The following is a 17,231-nucleotide window of genomic DNA, read 5'->3' as shown; positions in this document are numbered from 1 at the left end:
TACCAAATATTTTACTTATAACATTCCTCGTTACCAATTGTTACAATATCACTGGTTTTTTTTTTAGCTCTTCTTTCAAAAACATTTCTGATTGAAATCTTGTTTCTTTTTTGGCAGATAATTTAGCTTGCTTTAAGTAAAAACTTTAAGTAAAAAACACTTAGATTTTCCCCCAGAAAACTTTTTTTTTCTTTTTACTGTTACTTTACTTATCTAGTAAACCTAAAATCTAGTAGGCCTACCTAAAGCTCATTTATTATGCAGCTCATTATTATGCAGGTCTTTGTTTCTCAGGAATGATCACATTATTATTCATGTCTCGTTCACGCCTACTCGCATAAGGCCTGAGTAAAGAAAAAGTGTTTTACAAAATGTAAATTAATATATTGTTTTATGTGAATGAATAGGCTCAATGATTCTCACATCAGTTTAAAGCAAAAACTCTAAACAAAAACACCCAATAATCAAAGGGCTTGTGAACACATATCTATTGTGTATTTTGAAGCCTTAATTTTAAAACATTTTTTTTTAGTTTTTTTCAAAAAATTATGCATAAACATTATTCTCTCAAAAATACAACCATGTACATACATGTTGCTCACATATTATGGTAGCCCAGTTTGTGCTGAATATAGTGTAATTACACTTTTGCCATTAATGTGTTTATAAGCAACTGAAAAATGCACAAATGTCAGAGCATGTCAAAACTTCTAAAGGGCCCCAAAACAGCTCAGACTCCTAGGGGTTAAAGTTTTGATACGCTATTACATTAGTGTTAGTACTATTATTAGCTTGAGACATAGCTAAATTCTACTGTAGCTACAACAGTAATTTATTTGTCAAATTTAACCAAACTTTTATTTTGAAGGATTGACGTGAAGACCTTTGAGCTTCTGTGTGTTTATGATATGACAGTAGTTTTTTCTCAAATTAAATGGTAAAATGCTCATAAAGTGATTCTCAAATTGGCTCTGGAGATGATGTTCATGCGTTCATGTTCTCATATGAGATGGCAGAGACTGAAACGTGACCATCACTCGCAATTCAGTGTGTGTGTGTGAGGTAAATTAAACCGTGCATCTGCGCCATTCATTCACAAAGAGACACGTAGGAAAAACTATTTACATAGTTTTTTTTACGGTTTAATATTCACAGACATGACTATATCACCAGATTTGTTCTCAGGTACCGAAATTTGGTACTGATTGATTTAATGTGATTCGGTACTCGGTAGTACCAACGTAATTCAGTCGGTGCCCTTAAAAGTACAGAGTTTGGTACGCAATCCTAATCACGATCCACGATTTTATCACAATTATTTTTCATGTTGGTTTTTAAGACTATTTTGCGAGTCACTGAGCAATACAGCAAAACTTTTTTCCCTTACAAGGTAACAAAATAAAAAATGAAAAAGAATGACAGACCATTTATGCCAAAATAGGGGTGGGCGATATGACCAAGATTTTAATAATTTTACTTTATTATTTTATCTTGCATACTATTTTATCTTTGACATTAAAAAACAAGAACAAAGATGCAAATGACAAATAATAGGACAGATATTATGAAAATGAAATGAACAGTGCAATAATATTTTCAGCTACAGTAGTTGTATTAAACTTTAGCATTCAAGTAGGACATCATAGACCACTGCATGAATGAAATATACACTGATTCTTATTAAAGCTACTGAAGTTATTTGGTCAACAGCAGTGAGTATTTTTTTGTTAGATTATCATCAATGAGACAGGCAGTAGCAGGTTTATTAGGCTGCTGTCACTTTAAGAATGAATGCACAGATCTAATATATTGACACATCCGAACTGTTTACATTCACTCAAGATATAAACAACTGTGTTTATGTAAACCTTGTGTGTATTTGACAGTTGCAATAAGACGCTAAAATTAGTCTAGCACTCACGTGGGTGTAATGGTTTATGCACTCAGAAAAGCGTTTTTCAGAACAGCGTGCAAATAAAAAGTTTAACTGGCAAGGCCTTAAAACACATGCAAATAATACACTTTTGTGATGGTGAAGAACTGCAAAGTCACGTGAGTGTACTCTACCATTGTATTGCCAAACACGTGATGTGAAGTACATTGCGTTGTACGGTATATTGAGTTGGCGGCACCAGAACTGTACCTGATAGAAGGTGCACTTGTGGCACAATACTACTATCTCTCTTCAAAGGCAGATTGTGGAGATATTTTTGTTTTTCACAATCTAAAACAATGATATTACACACTCCTAACTAAAATCATAAGTGGATCTTATTGAAAAATAAATACAATTGTTATAAACTGTAGGTTATTTCTCTTATAATAATTTTGCCAAATCATCTTGTGCTCAACTGAAATGGATTATGAATGAGATCTACCAGTTGGAAATCACTGAGACCATATAATTCTGAAATGTATTCAGTGGCACCTCTTTTACTTTTGCCTTTTAATTTTTTAAACCAATTTAATTGCATTTTCAATTATATTTAATATATATAGCTGTATATTACACTCACTGAAACTTGTCTTTGGCTCTCATTCAGATTGTCCAGCTGTAATTTCACAGTTCAGTCCTGTGAAATTGTGGCTTCAGCACTACAATCCTCAAAGAGTGTCCTGAGAGAGCTGGACCTGAGTAACAATGACCTACAGGATTCAGGAGTCAAGCTGCTCTCCGATGGACTGAAGAGTCCAAACTGTCAGCTGCAAATACTAAGGTGTGTAACAGTAACATTTCCCATGTCTATTTTCCAATAGAGTCCCAATACTCTGGATTCTGATCCTACCTGTAGCTCAAACAGCAGAGCATAGCACTGGCAAAGCCAAAGTCAAGGTTTCTGTTCCCAGGGAATGCATGAACTGATCAAATGTGTAGCTTCAAAGCAATGCAATTATCTTTAAACGAGTGTCTTAAAAAGCATGAATGTAAATGAGTAGCTTTGTTGTACAGGTTGGTTGTACTTTGATGTGAATTTCATTAACCCCTATGGGTCTGCACAGTTTGGGGGCCCTTTAGAAATTCTGACATTTTTGCTTTTTTCAGTTGCTTATAAACATGTTAATGACAAAAGTGTCATTACACTGTATCCAGCACAAACTGGGCTACCATAATATATAAGCAACATATATGTACATGCTTATATTTTTGAGAGAATAAAGTTTATGTGTGGTTTCTGAAAATAACTAAAAAGACACTGAAATAAGGCCACAAAACACACAATAGATATGTGTCCATAAGACTTTTGCCTAATGGGTGTTGCCTAGAGTTTTTGCATCAAACTGATGTGAGAATCATTGTGCCTACCCATTCACATAAAACAATATATTGATTTAAATTTTGTTAGACACTTTTTCTTTACAAAACCCATATGCGAAAAGCCGTGACTGATCATGAATAATGCTGTGATTTACACCTGAGAGAACAAAATAACCACATAATGAGCCACATAATGAACGGGCCTTTGAGTCAGGTATGTGACTGAGAGGGGAACTCTAGAAATATATATATATTTTAGTTTATTTAGAATATACTTACCAATATAAAGTGAGAGCCAAAGGCACATTACAAAGGCCTACTATATTTTAAATTAGCAAAAGATTTGACATTACTATTTTTAATGCTTTTTAAAGAAGTCTCATGCTCAAAAAAACATTGGCATGCATATTGTGACATTGAACACAATTCAGAGTTCAGTAAATACAAATAACTGAGTAATTGGTAATGATGAATGTTATAAGTAAAATATTTGCAACATAATGCAATGCAATTATGATTTCAAAGAGTATAGGGTGAATTCAGGTTGATTGGGACAATTTTTCCCAATCATTTCAATGGCGAACATTTTTCAATGATTTGATTTAGTAAACTATCTGATACACACAATACTCAAATATCATGTCTGTGAGGCAAGTAACCTGAGTTTCGGTTGATTTATGAGACGCGCTCCAGTTCACGTGCAATGCAAGGGACGCATGATTATATTGTCTGCTATATTTGCTTCTTATTTATTAAATCCAGGCAATTGGCTGATAAAAAATTGATTAAAATGAAGATACAATTTATACAAAACAAAATTCACTTTAAAGAAAGGCTCTCTACTAAACAAAACTTAATTAAGTGGTCAAAATCATGTCTGACCCACTCCATGTCTTCTGACGTATTGCATCTTATGACGATCTTACTCATGCTGTTCACTTTTTATAATCAACATAGATGAAATTAAAAAATAACATTAGGCTATACTATGAAACAAAATACATTTTAATGGCTACAACTGTTACGGACGTGTGTGGTGCAACAGGGAAGAGGAGATCCAGGGCTTCCAAAAACAAACAGGTTTAATAAACAAACTGAATACAGAACACACAAGTAAGAATAACATACAACAACGGACAAGGAGTGCAAGGAGTGAGTTCAATATAAAGGAGTGCTAGATGACGAGGACCAGGTGCAGGGAATCCGGGGAGAGCGGGAGATATGATGAGGAAGTGAGTTCAGGTGTGAGACAAGGAGGATTTTGGGAAATGGAGTCCGGGACAGGCGTGGATTGTAACATTACCTCCCACATCGGGGAGGGGGGGTGGGCACCCTGAGTGGCACCTCAGGGCGGGACTAGGATGTCAGGCGGCCTTGGCGGATCAGGAGTCTTGGGCAGATCAGGAGCCTCGGGCGGATCAGGAGCCATGGGCGGATCAGGACACTTCCCTTCTTGAACCTCTAGAATTACAGACTCGGAACAATTTAGAAATCGAATTAGATTGATAGTTTCAACTAGGGAAAAGGAACAGGCAGGTTCAAGGAAGCGGATAGTGTCCTCGTTCAGACCTCGATCAGAAAAACAGCGTTCAAAGGAGCGTTCTGGCCAGTTCACCAGACAAGATAACTCAGTAAATTCCTCCACATACCTCTCCAGCGGGCGACCGTCCTGCCTGAGCCCACACAGGTGATCCACCACTGCAGAGTCCATCAGTGGAGACACAGGAGAGATCGGGGTAACGCAGCAATCCATCTTGAGAATGGAAGTCCTAGCAGTTTGGTCCGTTTTTCTATTACGAACATGTGTGGTGCAGCAGGGAAGAGGACATCCAGGGCTTCCAAAAACAAACGGGTTTAATAAACAAACTGAATACAGAACACACATGTAAGAATAACATACAACAACAGACAAGGAGTGCAGGTGCTGACATTTCAATGTTTCTTTAGACATACGTCTCATGTTTGTGTGACAAGTATTCACTAAGTTACAGTTAATTTTCTGAAGAGAATCAGAATTAACTTCATTTACAGACAGGCTGCAAATTGCGCATCATGTTTGTTTTCTTTATTTTGTAAAAAGCACAACATATTGTTTATATTGGGAGTATACACAAATAAAAGTAGAAACTTAAAAGATTATAATGATGTATGATACTTGAGTTATTTGAGTCTCTTTGGCACTGATCAAATTAGGCATTGCTTGGTAATTGGTTGACCTAAATTGGTATTATCTAATTGTGTACTTAAATTTAACAGCTGATTGGTTGATTGTAATCCATTACATACCTTTCTATCGAAGTTATCAAAATTAATTCATTCTGACACAGTTTAACTCTAAGTTCTTGTCATATTTTATTACCATTTTCTAAACTATAGCGAATAAATAAAGTTCAGTCATGAAACTCTAGATGGCGCAGGCTTATAGGTAATTTAACTACCTGTTCGTAATCACATCGTCATCTTTAGGGCACATCTGATTGGTTCCTGCTGTATTAGCAGCCAATGAGCTTGCATGCTCAACCTTAAAATACTCGGGTAACATTTGCCTAGCAGTGCAGCACGCTTTCAGAAACCCTCTGAAATTCAACATCTAAGATAAGTACACTGGTTTTATTCCATATTTTAGTGTATTAATTGAATACACTCAGGAATAAGCACTGTTTGGCCACTCTAGATTAATTCGGTTAGAGTTTGGTTGGCAAGTGATTTGTCCAAAGAGACACCTGTGTATTCCCAGAGTTCGTGTTTGAGATGATTGCACAGTAAAAGAAAGAGAATAGCCCATCGTAGTCCTGAGTCATATTTTTGTTGTTTAACATTAGACAAACACAAAAGTTGGCAACGAGGATTTTTGGATTTTATATGGAAGTGCTTTTTCCCCGGGGAGAAGAGATAAAGAGAGAAGAATTCCACTCACAGAGACTGAGGGGTAGATTCAGCACAAAATAGTAAGTCAAAGAATGAAGATGGCAGGATATATTGGAAAGATTGATGCATTTGACAATGCTATGGATGCCTGGACTTTGTACTGTGAACGAATCGAGCAGTATTTGAAAGCTAATGACTAGGGATGCACCGAAATGAAAATTCTTGGTCGAAACTGAAAACCGAAAAAGTGGAAACAAAGGCCGAAAACCGAAACACCGAAAGAAATTATGCCAATTATTAGTACCATTGCATCTATGACTATGACTGTGTACTAACTTTACGAAAATCAAGGCATTGCAATTGCATAAATTAATATTAAAGTTTCAAAGAATAAATCAATTACATATTATGCCAATATTTATTTAGTACATTGCAACAATGCACAGTATAAAATAAAATTAAAACTAAAATGTTTAACTTGACCCCACTCATGTGTACATTAAATAATAATGTACAGACCTACAGAAAGGTTTTAAAATTAAATGTTCTCTCATAAAAACAAAGTGCATTTAGGTCTAGTGCATTTACATTTTTTCTCTGTAGGACTACTACAAGAAAGTGCATTCAGAACAAGTGCAACTGCTTAAAGATACAACTACTTTCTCTGTAGGCCTTCAACATAATAGTGTATCAAAGCAAAGACTGCCATAGCCCATATGTTAACTGTAGAATAGGGATAGCGGTACACAAAACTGACGGTTCGGTACGGGTTCGGTACAGCAGTTTTACAAAATGGCTTTGTATTTATTTGTATTGGTTTAATGAAAAAAAATCTGTCCTTAAATAAATTACATTATAACTAAATGTTTATTGAAGATATTGCTGTAAACTATATAGGGAGCCCTTACTTGCACATTAATATTAAAGGTTAACAACAGAGCCCAAACTATTAGCCTAAATTCAGTTGCTATTTATTTTTAGGTCTAATGATCAACACTCAAATAACATAGTACGCAAACATGTAAACTTCACATAAGGCAGTATTTGCAATAACTTCTAAATCTAATTATAAAATATTTTTTTATCCAATTCGTTGTTGAAATATGATCATTTGGGGGCGGCAGTGGCTCAGTGGTTCATGTAGGTTGTCTACAAACTGGAAGGTTGGTGGTTCGATCCCCGGTTCCACCTGACCAAGTGCCGAGGTGTCCATGAGCAAGACACCTAACCTCAGCTGCTCCCGACGAGCTGGATGGCGCCTTGCATGGCTGACACTGCCGTCGGTGTGTGAATGAGTGTATGAATGGGTGAATGTGAGGCAAAATGTAAAGCGCTTTGGATGGCCGTAGGTCTGTTAAAAGCGCTATATAAATGCAGTCCATTTACCATTTGTGTCTGTCATTTTCATGACAGGTTTATTTAAACATACATGAAATAATCAAGATATCATTAACATGTTAAGTAGAATATAATGAATATAACGGCTTATATAGGTCATATATTTAGTGAAAGAGTTGATTTCTCAAGTGAACTAACAGCTGTGGACACTGAATGACTGCCTGAGGTAAATGTGATGCTAACTTATATTACTGTTTAGTTTAGCCTCAGTTATATTGAGGTCTTTCCACCGTTGAAACACTGACTGAGCGATTACTCCACATATGCTACGTGACCGTAAGTTGTGTCCTCAATGTTCATTCATGTTTATTATTAAGGAAAAGATGATCGATCGATCGAACGCGCTCACTGATGATCGTGTTCACGCGCACGCGCGCCGCAGCTTGAACTGTGAGGTGATCAGTGATGCCACATTAAAGAGCGTCAAAACAGCATTTTTCGTTTGAATTTCGTGATACATGTTGATCGATGTTGGTGTGGGAACTCGGATTTAAGTGTGTTCCGCGCTTAAAACATGCCCACTGTTAAAGATTGCATTGGGAAACCGTTCGGTTTCACAGTGAAGTCTGTTCCTCTTCTCATCGAGAACATGAGCTGATGCACTGAACAGCTGTAATGAACAGCTCTCACTGTCAGTGCTTGTGCATCGAGCAGACGTGAATGTTTCTCAGATATACTGAAATACGTCCACACCGCAGATATGTTGCTTCAGACAAGCACGTGCAGGTTGCGGTTTCTGTTTGCGTCATTACAACATTTCGGCCATATTGTTTCGGTGATAAAAGTCTTTCGAAAATTTTCGGTGGCCGAATATTCGGTGCATCCCTACTAATGACATTGATGGTGACAAGCGGGTGTCAGTGTTGTTGAGTGTGATAGTAGGGAAAGCTTATGCACTGCTGACAAGCCTCACTGCTCCCACAAAGCCTGCCGATCTTAGTTTTGACAACATCGTGAAAATAATGCAAGAGCATCTAGCGTCAAAGCCGCAGAACGATTCAGATTTCTTAAACAGAATGAGAATGATGGAGAGTCAATCGCAGTTTATATTGCTGAATTAAAGAAATTGTCAGAACATTGAATACAGAAGAGATATACAGAAGAGATTGCTCACGGAGGCAGATCTAACATACAAACGTGCAGTTGAAATGGCTGTCGCCCTGGAAACGGCTGCCAGAGATGCAGTAGGGCTGCGATCAGGAGTGAAAATGTCTGTAAACAAGGTGACCACTGTAGGTAAACCTAAAAAGACAATGCAAAAAGTTGAACTGTGTTACCGTTGTGACAGGGGTGGACACAAAGCAAATCAGTGCAGATTCAAAACCAAAATGTGCAGAAAATGCAATAAAATTGGACACATACAAAGAGCTTGTCGGTCTGATGGACATTAGTGACAGAGAGACAGTACAAGGCTCAAAAAAAGAAAAGAAGGAATGTGTATGTTGTCGCCGAAAATTCAGATGAAGAAAGTGATACACGGTTGGTGAATTTAGAAATCTACAGTCTGAAAAGTGACTTAAAACAAGCAATCTGGCTTACACCTAAAGTGAATGGACAGACAATCAGAATGGAATTGGACACCAGTTCTGCCGTATGAGTGATGTCACAGCACGAGTTTGAAAAACATTTTAAGACAGCTAAATTAAAGCCATCACCTGTCAAACTGGAAACATTCACTGGGGAGCCCATAATTCCCCTGGGGGTGATGCCCGTGACTGTAAAGTACAATGATCAACAGAGCAAGTTGGATCTGTACATAGTACAAACTGAGGTACCAGCACTTTGGGGACGTGACTGGCTGAGAAAGTTGCAGCTGGACTGGAAATCCATAAAAAGTCTGCATGTCACATTGCCTACGTCATCGTGCACTCAAAAGAAACTGGAAGAGGTTCTGAACGGGGCTGCAACTCTGAGCATATCAAAGGGAAGATAACCTTGGATGAGAACACAGTCTCAAAGTATCACAAGCCACGGCCTGTCCCCTATGCTATTCACCAGAAATTAGAAACAGAGCTGGAACGGTTGGAAGCTGAAGGAATACTTTCTAAGGTTGACTGGAGTCCCTGGGCAACTCCAGTTGTCCCTGTTGCTAAGAAGGATGGAACTGTAAGACTTTTAAAGTCTCTGTTAACCTTGGATTGCAGGCAGAACAATATCCACTACCGAGAATAGAGGATATTTTTCCTACAATTTCAGGAGGACAGCTCTTTAGCAAAATAGACTTGGCGGAAGCATTTTTATTGATAGAAATGTAGGAGGACTCAAAAGTGTTCTTGACCATTAATACTCACAAGGGCTTATACCGCTAACAGGCTTGTTTTCGGTGTTGCCTCAGCACCGGCCTTATGGCAAAGAGCTATGGATCAGGTACTTCTGGGTCGCCCTGGTACCAATGCTACCTCAATGACATCATTGTCACAGGTGACAGTGACAGTAGTTACTTGGAGAACTTAGCACGGGTCTTAAAGAGATTGGAAGAGTATGGACTGCGTGCGAGACGTGACAAGTGTGAGTTTTTCAAAGACACTATCACATATTGTGGACACAAAATTGAGGCAAATGGTCGGCACAAGTGTCAGGACAAGTTAAGAGTGGTTGCAGAGTCGCAATTGAGGTCCTTCCTTGGATATATCAATTACTACAACAGGTTTTTGCCAAATCTAGCAACTGTTCTCCATCCTCTAAATGCCCTGTTACAAGCAGGAAAGAAATGGACGTGGACGTGGACAAGGCAATGCACGCAAGCTTTTCAGGATGCAAAGAAACTGGTGATGTCAGATACAGTTCTGACTGATCCACACAAACCTCTAAGGTTAACATGTGACGCCTCATCATACGGCATCGGAGCGGTGTTGTCGCATTTGTGATGACTGATGGAACGGAGCGTCCCATAGCTTTTGCGTCACGCTCCCTCAGTGCTGCAGAGAAAAAAAATGCACAGATTGACAGGGAAGCTTTGAGCTTGGTATGGGGTGTAAAACGATTCGATCAGTATCTGTATGGAAACACATAAACCTTGGTTACAGACCATCAGCCATTGGTTTCCAGCTTTAATCCTCAGAAGGGAGTTCTACTGACAGCATCAGCACGAATGCAAAGGTGGATTGTAAAGATCGCTACAGACTGAGATGAGTGAACGGTTGCACACTTTTGTGGCTAACATTATGTTATTCATTCATAAGTGTTCATGCTGTTGTGAGATCTGTCAGGTTGCATGCTGTGGAGTTTAGGAAGTTACATAATATGGGATTCACTCCCAAATTTGCATTGATAGACATAAACATTGCTTGGGACAGATTCCTAATAGTAACGCATTAGCAATGTAACTCAGGCTATAGATAAAGGATATGGTCAAAATATTTTGAGTTATATTTCAATATCGTTAAATTTAATGACTTGCAAAACTAAATGTATCATACATTGCTTTTCTTTTGGTGGAGAAGTTGCTTACACAACATATGCATTAAAGTGCCCTCCCTAATTTCTGGGAATTTTTTTTCCAAGCCAGATGTTTTCATCATTTACCATGTGTGCAGGCTAATATTCAGCTGAACGTGTGTTAGAGTCATGCTTCATTATTCATCTGTTATCCAAATGACTAGAGCCCGACCGATTCATCGGTCTGCTGATTTTATCGGCGTATATGAGCCTGTCGCAGATATATCGGCATCGGCGTATATGAAGCAGATTTGCCACTGATATGAATGAGCGCCCAAGCATGTCCACGCGTCTCACAGCATGCGAATATTCACACAAAATTAAGTCAAAATGCCTGTCTTTTCGAGTATCATCGTAAACATAGTCCGTTATGTCTTAAGTGAATGTAAACATGAAATTTGCCAGTTACCGACAGCGTTTAAGTTTCATGGCCCACATAATATCTTGTATGAATATCTGAACATGCAATATATCAAAAGAAAGAACAGAGCCTGTTTTATTCTAGCTTCATGCATTCTTGTTTATCAACACTTGAATGTGGGTACGTTTCATGAAAATAAAGCAACATTTTGAGGAAAAACCTGAGAAAATCGCGTTTTTAACAAAGACTAACTTACATACAGATGGAATTCAGAAGGATGAAAACACCTCAAAGCTTCACAGTCCTGGGTTGACATTTCATTCAATAACATAGCCGTTTTGATTTATATGCTGTTTAATGTTGATGATCACGTTATTTTACATATGCATCTTATATGAGATAGCACATTTCTGCTTCTTCTTTGCCTGTGTTTTGATCAGGAGATTCTGCACTCGTTCAGGAGATGTGTAATAGCCCCCCCTACCATATTCTCATAAAATACGAGATAAATCCCTGACTGAATAATTAAAAAAAGGGGGGTTCTTTCTCATCTCTATTAGTCTACAACATGTTATCATTGTTAAAGCCACACATGATGCGCATTCTAATTGGATATGTTTGAGCTTTTGGCTCAGCCTCACATAGTCATAGGCCAATAGAGTTAAGCCATTCGGAAAAGCATGTTCAAATATCATTTCACCTATTCTGTTAGGGGGTAATTCATGTATGCTCTATTGCAGTGGTTCTCAAACTTTTTATACCAAGTACCAAAATATTTGGCTCTCCAAGTACCACCATAATGACCAACTTTAAAATACAGTAGCGTAGTAGGCCTAACTATCCAGCTACAGCTCTGCACAGTTCGAAAACTAGGCAGTTTATTCCTAATAGGAATATTTATTGTTGTCAGCCAATTTAACATTGTACTTACATACAGGTAAATAAAATAATTAAATAATGTTTAAATTAAAATGTTTTGTATCTAAAAGTTAAATTAAAACTATAATGTACTTAAATGTAAAAAACAAAAACGTTACTCAAATAAAGATTATATTAAAATGTACTGTTTTAACATTAATTTATATTTACAGTCAAAATTAAATATTTGTTCTGAGTTTGTCACACCACAGAAAAATGTGTTATTAAATGTGTGCCAAATTTAAATTATATATGTATAAAAAAAAAAAAAGCCAAGCAAAATCTTGAAAAAATAACACTGGGTGCGTCTCAATCAGCTCCCTAGTTCAGTCGTCAGGGCACTGATCAGGGAGTCAGCCCATTGACTTGATCAGCCACCTGATCAGTGCCCTGACTACTGAACCACTACTGAGACACATGCACTGTCTGCGCTGAAACCACGCCCACTAGCGGGAACGCTGCAGTAAGCTCACAAGACAACTGGGCAGTGGCACGTACTGCAACGATGGCACCAGATTTTGGCGGGACGGGCGGATGAAGTCCCGTGTCGGTCCGGCAGTGGATTATCAGTGAACCTCAGTTTTCTCAGATGAACGTTTGTAAAACTATCCGGTTTAAAACGATCCCTGCAGAGGCAGGTGTTGGTGGTGTTCAAGGTAGCTGTTCACAAAATTAATCCACCTCTTCTTGATATCAGCGATTTTGTTTTATAAGCTTTTTATACGTTTTACAGTTAGGTAATATGCATTTACGTGATGAAGGCATAACTAGCTAGCTAACTCTAGGCTGTAGTAACTAACGGTAGTGACAGCAACGCGCGATTGAATGGGCGAAATGAAGCGAATGTAGGTTACTCTAACGTTAGTTGTTATTGTGTTAGGGGAGGGGCTAGGCTCAGTGGCTCCAGTGTGTCATCGAGCCACCGTTTTAGTACAACACAGTTTTTTTGTAATGTGTTTCAGCAATACATTTCTAACATTTATAATGTGTTTAGAATAGAAACAATTTTTTTTAAAACCTTTACAGTCAGCCACTTTAATTTAGTGATATCTCTGCGTACCACTAGAGGGAGCCTGAGTACCACTAGTGGTACGCGTACCACACTTTGAGAATCACTGCTCTATTGTACAGCAGCAGCATGTCTTGCTTGCTCACAGCAACATGTCGTTTATGTATTGGCAGTAGCAAGTCCCGTACTTGCTCTGCAGCAGCAGAAATAACCTGCACCAGCAGCGTAGCAGATCTATTCCACCAAGACCAAACATATTAACATTGTCATACCCATTACCATGCCAAACACTCCGAGAGTTGTCATGACAGAACTGTGATAATGTGAGAAAATTTTGAAGGAGTCTGAATACATTTTGAAACAAAATAATGACACAAAACTTGAAACAAAACATGATTGACATTTCAAACCCACTCTCTCTGTAGATTGTCTGGCTGTATGGTGACAGAGGAAGGCTGTGGTTATGTATCTTCAGCTCTGAGTTCAAACCCCTCACACCTGAGAGAGATGGATCTGAGCTACAATCACCCTGGAGATTCAGGAGTCAATCTACTCGCTGACAAACTGAAGGATCCAAATTGCTCACTGCAGATACTCAAGTATGTGGGGTAGTTAACTCGTATATCTATGTCCATATACAGTATATAGTCCAATGATCCAGTAAGCAAATTAATTCAAACAATTAGTCCAAAACAGCACTACACAGGCTGATTACATCAGAGATGGCAGAGAGAATAGAGACGCTGCATTTCTGTAAATCTGTAAATTAAACAGAATTATACTTTAGATACCAAATTCTGAATTATCCTAGTGTGTTAACCTGGGGCCTGTTTCAGAAAAGAGGTTAAGGTTATTCCTGAAATGAGGGAAACTCTGGGTTTTCCATTTCAGAATGGGAGGTATGTCAAACCTGAGAAAGCAGGGTAAGTCAAGCGATTTAAATCGATTCTGTTTCTGAAAGAGAGATCATTTAAAATCAGAGTCAGTTACCATGGTAACTTACTCTGTGAACCCGACCTGGTCGGGAGCAGGTTTCTCTGGTAAACCCAGAGTTTCTTACAGTCTCCTCCCCTTTTTAAAGCGTATTTAGCATTTTTCGAGTAAAAACATCTAACAAAAAAAAAAAAAGATCCAAAAATTCCTAAATCAAGATGCATTTTCTATAAAAAAAAAAAAAGTGCATTTTTACTGCCAGTGGGGTAAGAAAAATTATCTTAATGCAAATGGAAACAAGATTTTTTTTGTGCCGCATTGGCAGATAATTGGCAAAATAAGAAAAATGCTCTTAAATTAGTAAAATTAGTTTAAACAAGACTAAATACCTCATGCAATTTTTTCTTATGTAGAGAATGCATCTTGATTTAAGAATTTTTAGATGGTTTTTTTAGATATTTATACTTGAAATAAACTAAATATGTCAAATGTTTGTAAAGTCATATAGCCCAGGGGTTCCCTAACTTTTCCATCCCAAGACCCACCTAGACAAGTATAATCTATCTCAAGACCTGCCAAAATAATTTTAAAGCATGAATGCGGGGTGGGGGTGGGAGGCGTTTATTCACTTTAGAGCAGTTTTTATTTTACTTGTCAAAGTATGAATGACATACTAAGGAAATAGACTAGACTTGTGACAGTTTGATAACTTTATTCAATTTCTGTATGTCTCGTTTGTGTTTTTGCATTTGTCACATGTTCCTTTGTTCAGTTTTCCCACCACTCATCTGTTTCCTTGGTTACCCTCGTTAGTCTAGTTCTGTTCAGCTGTGTTTAGTTATCTTCATCTGTATCACCTGTGCCCTTCGTTTATTCAGTCATCTGTGTTTGTTTTTAAGTTCCTCTTTGTTCACTCACTCCTTGTCTGGGGCCCATTCTTCGTACCTCGCTAACTCAGGTAGCTGGATTTGATTGTTGATGATTTGGCATGATCTTGGATTGTTTGGTTCTTCGATGCTCATCCTGGACTTGCTGTCATACATAGCAACAGGTCCGTAAGCTTAAACCTGCTCGCGAGCAGGCTTATTTAATGTAAACAGGATTAGATTGCATCTTGAGGTGATACTTAAAATCTGTCGTAGCCACTGCTACTTTATTACAAGAGTTCATTACTGAACATGGGGCAATAATAATAATTTTAAATGATAATAATATACAAATTTTAAATTGTATATGTATATGAGAATGTATATAATACTATAGACACAGCCACTTGGAGATGCAGAGAATTTAATCTTGACCCTTAAGAAACTTTAATACTGTCACGTTACAAATCTGCTTCAAATTGAATTACAACATTGAAATTAAAATGTAAAGGTGTACAAATACTGTATAAAATTGTGAATATAAAAAATTGGTAATCATGTAAAAAAAAAAAAAATGTATCATTGATCTATAACTTTTTATGTTGGTTTGGTCGTTTAGCTGTTTCCTTATAAAGGTCCAGATATTTGTGGGTTTTTTTTGTGTAATTTGCCAAGTTTTTTGCCAGGTGGCTTTTTTAATTATGTCATTACATTGCTGTCTTGACACCAGCCAATTGCTGCATTGCTGATCATGGTTTCGAGTATCGATGCATCTGCCCTCTTCAGGGAAAACAAGAACGCGCAGTGATCTTAGATAATTTAATCCAGATATTTAAATCCAATCCGCAAATTCGTTTGAAGAACCAAATTAGCCAGACATCAGTTATCACGATGAAACGATCTGGGATCTATCAAATCATCTCAGATGTATTAAGCGAGGTACGAAGAACGGACCCCAGGTCTCCATTATGCATTGTGTTTGTACCTGCCTGTATTTAGTAACCTTCTTCAGTAAACTTTGTTTGAGTCATGTATTTGCCTTCCTGCCTGAGTGACTGTAACACAAACAGTCTGCACTGAATAAATAATAAATTAAATATAGATTAATTCTCATTAAAGCTACTGTTTTCTCTGTTCCCTTTGTTATTTGATTAACATTACTGACAGACAGCATTAGTGGCTGCTGTTCCTTTAAGATCTGCTGCTGTTGAACGCGGATCTGACGCGCTGTCATCTCATTTTCTCTCAACTCTTTTAAGTTCAGTTAAGATGTTATTTAACTCCTTTAAGACTGCTCTTATGAGGATACTCGACAAAACGTGCACTTTGGCATTATTCTGTGCGTTATTGTTTGTTCAAGAGCGAAAGAGAACTTGATTCTGGTGTGCTGCGTGTGTCTCACAGACAGGAGTCCCACATTCACAGACGGCGCATATGAGCACGCTCGTATATAAAAAGTGAGTAAACATAGTAAGTAACCCTCCAAATTGGCTAGTGATTTGATAGTTACCCTCCACAATTGATTTTTACCAGTTGGCGGGTGTTAATTTCAATCCCTGTTAATAATGAAGCTGCTCTGAGATCACTTCATGAAACACAATGCTGATATATTTATAAATTTAATTGCAACTGTGAACCTTTCATGCTTAAAGCTTTAACTGATTGAATTGTTTTTATACTTCATTTTTAGCTGCCATGTCCTTTTTTGCCCATGGTATACCATGAAAATTAATATTAGTTCAATAATTAACCCTCTGAACCCTGAGCTGTTTTCTGGGCCCTGGAGGTGTTTTGGCATGCCCTGACATTTGAGCTTATTTCTTTATACTTTTCTGTAACATTTTCATGGCTAAAGTCTGATTACACTGTATTCAGCACAAACTATGTGAGCAGCATGTATGTAAAAGTTTGTAGTTTTGAGAAAATGACGTTTATGTGACAAAAGTATTTTTAAGTCACTGAAATAAGGCCATAAAAGTGTTTGCAAAAAATTATATTTGTTCACAAGACTTGAATCACGTAGGCTAGAATTTTTGCTTCAAGATTTTTGCTTTAAAATTTGTAAGACATGTTTTGTGTCAGGAAGGCTTATGCTGGGAGGGCGTGAATCATTATGAATACTGATGTTTTAAACACCTGGAAAGACAAAGACACTCCCCTTATGGTCCTATCAGCTGAATGGGA

The 17,231-nt window shown here is 37.6% G+C and overlaps 1 protein-coding gene across 2 annotated transcripts in view; it reads left to right on the top strand.

The window, feature by feature from the left end:
- The window catches only part of LOC307128007 (protein NLRC3-like), a 103,885-nt gene that overhangs the window by 62,784 nt on the left and 23,870 nt on the right, over positions 1-17,231 (top strand). For both annotated transcript variants that reach the window (XM_079819525.1, XM_079819524.1), the window contains exons 4-5: positions 2,544-2,717; positions 13,674-13,847. In XM_079819525.1, the coding sequence (XP_079675651.1) occupies positions 2,544-2,717; positions 13,674-13,847 (348 nt within the window). The remainder of the gene's footprint in view (positions 1-2,543; positions 2,718-13,673; positions 13,848-17,231) is intronic.

The sequence above is a fragment of the Gobio gobio genome (assembly GCF_949357685.1).
Source record: "Gobio gobio genome assembly, chromosome: 6".
Classification (NCBI taxonomy): domain Eukaryota; kingdom Metazoa; phylum Chordata; class Actinopteri; order Cypriniformes; family Gobionidae; genus Gobio; species Gobio gobio.
The sequence above is the reverse complement of the archived record's forward strand: the minus strand, read 5'-3'. Positions and strand labels throughout refer to the sequence as shown.